This window comes from Anneissia japonica, unplaced genomic scaffold (assembly GCF_011630105.1).
Source record: "Anneissia japonica isolate Jap-2015-1 unplaced genomic scaffold, ASM1163010v1 scaffold8330_len36538_cov93, whole genome shotgun sequence".
Lineage (NCBI taxonomy): Eukaryota > Metazoa > Echinodermata > Crinoidea > Comatulida > Comatulidae > Anneissia > Anneissia japonica.
Window position 1 is genome coordinate 26412 of NW_022734538.1, and position 5931 is coordinate 32342.

Sequence of the window (5931 nt, forward strand, 5' to 3'; positions counted from 1 at the left end):
TATGTTGTTATTAACGTTATTATTAAACATTTTCATTATCACCATCACTATCTTGACTATCATCATCATTATCACACCACCGCCGTCACCATAATGATTATTATTATCATCATCATCATTATCATCACCACCGCCACCATCGTCATCATCGTCATCATCATCATTATCAACTTTATCATAATCATCAGCAGCATTAGCAATATAATTATTGATTTTCCTTACAAAAAACGTTAATACTGACGACTTTTTTATTTCGTTTATTCTGTTGCACATAAAAATCACAAGACATTTAAGCGTGAATTTAGAAATCGTTTATACCAACCAATTCGAAGTACATGCATACTTATTCATTTTATTCTAATTAACATTCATTAACGATGGGTATGTTTATTCAAAAATGCAAAGTAAGATAGTGCCTTATAAGTTTACGTAATAAGATTACTTATGAATACATCATAACTTTCAGCAGGCGTCACCTCATGACTCTATTATGCGATATCATCAGAGCTACTACAGTGTACTTGTACTGAAAAGGTGGGATGCTACAAGTTATATCCATTACTATGATGATACCTTACCTATGTAGGCCTATATCACTCTATACCATTTCCGCCCCTTCTGTTGTACTCATTCTCGAGTACTTTTCTACCACTAGAAACAGATAACCGATGTTAAAAATAAATAATACTAACGTTACACCAAGGCAAAATGTGCAATACCACGTTAACACTCTAATAAGATATATTAAGCGCCACACACTGATGGTCTCTATTCTCTTGAATAAGAGTCCCACAAAGGTATCCAACAACTAAAATACCCGTCACGTTACAAAAAGGTATTAACAAGGTATTCTGATAACTAATTATATTCGCAATTATACATACAAAATGACGTCACGAGGGCGACTTAAATATTCTGAATAGTATGCTACATAATTGTGATTAAATACACAATTTAGTTTACATTTATCTAACATTCATTATGTCTCCATAAGGAGCCTGTCATTTGCATCTCAGAGAGCTGCACGAGGTGACATTCAAACGTTTTTCTTTACTACAGTATAGATATGTTTGTGCCGCTATTATAAATGTGTTGTTTAGATGTTAGGTTATATCTGTCTCTTATACACATCTAGATGTGTATAAGAGACAGGTGTATCATGTGGTCACGCAAATCTCGACTATATTTCACAGTGGCTGATGCAAGCCCCAGCCGCAGTACCACCCCTAAATTTGTCAAAATTATTTCGAAAAATTGAGAAAGAAGAAAAATTATAAATTATTATAATTTAAGTCCGAGAGTGCCATAACCATAAATTGTATATCTCAGCCCCAACTATATCGGGCAGAGACGGTATTAACCCCATCTATGAAAGTTTACTAGTCTGAACCAGGTTGTGTAGTGCTTATAATTTGTGTTGTACTTGGTGGTGGAAATCCCAGTATTCTTAATTCGAATTCTGTCAAAAAAAGCAGGGGTGGCTAGCTTTTTTCTCAAAGGTGAGCCAGAATCCACACCTACCTCATCTTCACCATGTTTCATTTTTCTCCGATAGATTTTAAAGTGACTTCCTGACGGCGAGGCCAGGCCTTACTAGGTAGTTTTCGCCGCATGACGTTAACCTTAACTTTAACGTTATTACCCAACTTGCAACGCGATAACTCCGCCCCTTTTGTAAACAAATCGAAATACGTATGCGCAAACCCGTAACTAACGTCCGTCGAGCACGTAAAATCCTGAAATTACTCCGTATTCCGCAACGCAAGATGAATAAATTATGAAGTCATCTGTTAACGGGTTAACGTCGTGCAGCGAAAACTCCCAATTAACACGGTACCCGGCCGCTTGCGCCACCACTGCACACAAATTACAGTGTAAATCGACTCTACATCCAACTCACTTTGCTAGTGTGGGACACCAGGGTTAACAGGAGCTAAACTAAAACATGTTGGGTAGCAATAAAATTAACAAAAAAGTTATTGTAATTATATATTTGTAAAATATTCCACTTTCTTTCCATGTGAAATAGAAACAAAATTAATAAAATAAACTTTATTTAAAAATATTATGAATTTATTAATTGTTATCAATTTTATGCTTAATATTAATGGTGATGGTGATGATTAAATGATAATGATGAATGAGAATAAAAATGACAATGGTAATAATAATCATGATCATTATTATTAATTATTATCTATGTTTTTATTATCATTATTATTATTAAACATTTTCATTATCACCATCACTATCTTCATTATCATCATCATTATCATTATCACACCACCGCCGTCACCATAATGATTATTATCATCATCATCATCATTATCATCGCCACCGCCACCATCGTCATCATCGTCATCATCATCATTATAAATTTTATCATAATCATCAGTAGCATTAGCAATATAATTATTGATTTTCCTTACAAAAAAACGTTAATACTGACGACTTTTTTATTTTGTTTATTCTGTTGCACATCAAAAATCACAAAACATTTAAACGTGAATTTAGAAATCGTTTATACCAACCAATTCGAAGTACATGCATACTTATTCGTTTTATGCTAATTAACATTCATTAACGATGGATTTGTTATTCAAAAATGCAAAGTAAGATAGTGCCTTATAAGTACTCATGACTACATCATAACTTTCAGCAGGCGTCACCTCATGACTCTATTATGCGATATCATCAGAGCTACTACAGTGTACTTGTACAGAAAAGGTGGGATGCTACAAGTTATATCAATTACTATGATGATACCTTCCCTATGTAGGCCTATATCACTCTATAACATTTCCGCCACTTCTGTTGTACTCATTTTCGAGTGCTTTTCTACCACTAGAAACAGATAACCGATGTTAAAAATCAAATAATACTAACGTTACACCAAGGTAAAATGTGCAATACCACGTTAACACTCTAATAAGGTATATTAAGCGCCACACACTGATGGTCTCTATTCTCTTGAATAAGAGTCCCACAAAGGTATCCAACAATTACAATACCCGTCACGTTACTAAAAGGTATTAACAAGTTACTCTGATAACTAATTATATTCGCAATTATACATACCAAATGACGTTACAAGGGCGATTTAAATATTCTGAATAGTATGCTACATAATTTTGATTAAATACACAATTTAGTTTACATTTATCAAACATTCATTATGTCTCCATAAGGAGCCTGTCATTTGCATCTCAGAGAGCTGCTCGAGGCGACATTCAAACGTCTTTACTATAGATATGTTCGTGCCGCTATTATAAATGTGTTGTTTAGATGTTAGGTTATATATTCCTACATATACTGTATCTCTCTATTTATACATCTCATATATATTTTTAGATTCATATATATATATATATATATATATATATATATTATGTGTATAAGAGACAGCTGTTTTCCCATTGGTCTTCCCATATGACTCCCTAGCTATAGATAAGCTTAGTGTTTAGCAGTAGTTTCCTTCATTTGATAATGATGGTTGAACCATCGAAACATATCGTGATTTAAACTCATTATATTTATTAAATATCTATATAAATGCAATTTAATTTTCGCTTTGTTTAGGCTCGTTGAAACGATAATCTGCGCTTAAGTTAAATACGATAAGAATACTCTTCTTATTCTCCAGTTGGTTTGATTCTATTCGATGGCTTTGTTACGAAAACCATTAAAACACAGATACATCCAATAACTAGGACTAGAACTGCTGTTCCGGTAAAAACCATCTGCATAATCAGATTTGTAGTGAAGACGGTAAAATCTAAAACAATTAGAAATTATTGCAATTTACTGGAACCAGTTAATAGAAAATGTATTAGTATGTTTGGCACATCATGACCTAGTACACAGTAAAAGCGTGCCATAAAGTTGATAAGTTCTGGATTTATTACATAAAAAAACAAAAAAACATTAAATTACTACACAACCAATTTATACATTTTTTGTTATAGTGTCCATGTAAAAAGAAAGATTATAATGTATTTATATAGTTTAATTATTAAGGAATCTTAAATTTTAAATTGAATATCAAAATATATTACAGATAAATACTCTCCCAGGGTTACAAAAAAAAAATTAAAACAAACAAACAAAAAACAAGAGCAAAAAGTATCTGGAGGGCTCTCAAATGCACACAAATTCCACGTACAACGGTTAACACAATACTGGACTAACATGATACAGGTTACATACATAATTTCATAAAAATTAAAAAGAAACTAAGAAAGGGAAAAAAATACAGAACACATACAATTTATCAAGAGTACTAAGCTTAAGAGATACCAAAATCAAATAAAAGTATGGTTTAAAAGCAGGAAAGATTATGGATTTCAACAGATAATAATGAAAAAGTTTATGATAATGTTGATGTTGTTGTTGATAAAAATAATAATAATAATAATAATAATAATAATAATAATAATAATAATGATAATGATAAATACATTGACAACGATAAAGATAAGCATAATAATGCAATAAGCATTTGCATTTGCAATAAGCATATGCAGTACGATATATACGGTACGTTTTGTGTTCATACGTGAATGTGTATGTACGTACGCCTTATTATGTATAATGCATCAAATTATAATTATAAATACATAGAAATAAACAGGCATAAAAACAAGAGTGTAAAGAAGTTTGAAGTGGCAGAGATGAGATGTCTGCAAACAATTAGGTTTAAAATACAGGATAGAATACAGAAACGAAGGTATAAGGCAGGAAATAAGTTGTGAATTTGAGAGAAAAGATAAGAGAAATTAGATTGAGGTGGTACGGACACATTAAGAGAAGTAAGAGGACGATTTGATAAGATGGGTAGCGGCGCACGAAGAAATGCGCCAATCATGGGTCGATGAATGTGTCCGGTAGTGCTTGATCTAAGGAGGGTTGGTGACAGGGGAGAGTGTAGACATAGAGCGGTTTTCGACACGACCTAACTTAAAGGGATAGGTTGATTGATGAGTAGCGGCGCACGGAGAAATGGGCCAATGAATGTGTCCGGTAGTGCTTGATCTAAGGAGAGTTAGTGACAAGAGAGAGTGTAGACATAGAGCGGTTTCGACACGACCTAACTTGAGGGGATAGGCTTAATGATGATGATGATGATGATGATGATGATGATGATGATGATGATGATGATGATAATTTGTGGTTGGTGGCACGCCTGTTGTAGAGCACTTGTAAGAATTGAGAGTATGTGTCGCGAGGATGGTGATAGCTACCTACCTGTTGTCACTCCGGAGCTCGGTGGCACTTTCGTCGCTGTTGTAGATTTTGACTTTGCTGAAAATGAATAATATAACATATTATGAAAACATTGACCAAAAAATGTTTGAAGAAAATAACAGTGGCTCTGTCGTTGACTATGTTGGAAAAACCTAATCTTTTAATTTAATTGAACATAAAACATTGAAAAAATAATAATAACAATAAAGTAATAGCAGTATAAAATATATATATTCCATGTTACTTTTTCCTTGATTGCAAATGATTCTTCTTTCTATTTTTTAGTGTGGTAAACTGTATTTTTATATAATTTTTGTCGTATATGTTATTTGCAATATTCTTACGGCAGTTTTAACATTATCATTAATTCGGTTCATATTTTATGTTATAATGTCCATGTAAAAAAGAAAGATTATAATATATTTATATAGTTTTAAGATAGCATATCTATAATACAGATAAATACTCTAAAAGGGTAACAAAATAAATTTCAATTTATCAAAAGTACTAAGCTTAGGAGATACCAAAATCAACTAAAAATATGGTTTAAAAGCAGGAAAGATTATGGATTTCAGCAGATAATAATGAAAAAGCTTATGTTGTTGTTGAGAATAATAATAATAATAATAATAATAATAATAATAATAATAATAATAATAATAATATTAATAATAATAATAATAATAA

The 5931-nt window shown here is 32.0% G+C and overlaps 1 protein-coding gene across 1 annotated transcript in view; it reads right to left on the reverse strand.

Annotated features, from left to right (window-relative positions):
• Nucleotides 1–3510: 3510 nt before the first annotated feature.
• The window catches only part of LOC117116423, a gene marked incomplete at its 5' end in the record, with an annotated part of 6616 nt that continues 4195 nt past the window's right edge, over nt 3511–5931 (reverse strand). The window contains 2 exons of the mRNA XM_033260460.1: nt 3511–3775; nt 5245–5301. Coding sequence (XP_033116351.1) covers nt 3655–3775; nt 5245–5301 — 178 coding nt within the window. The remainder of the gene's footprint in view (nt 3776–5244; nt 5302–5931) is intronic.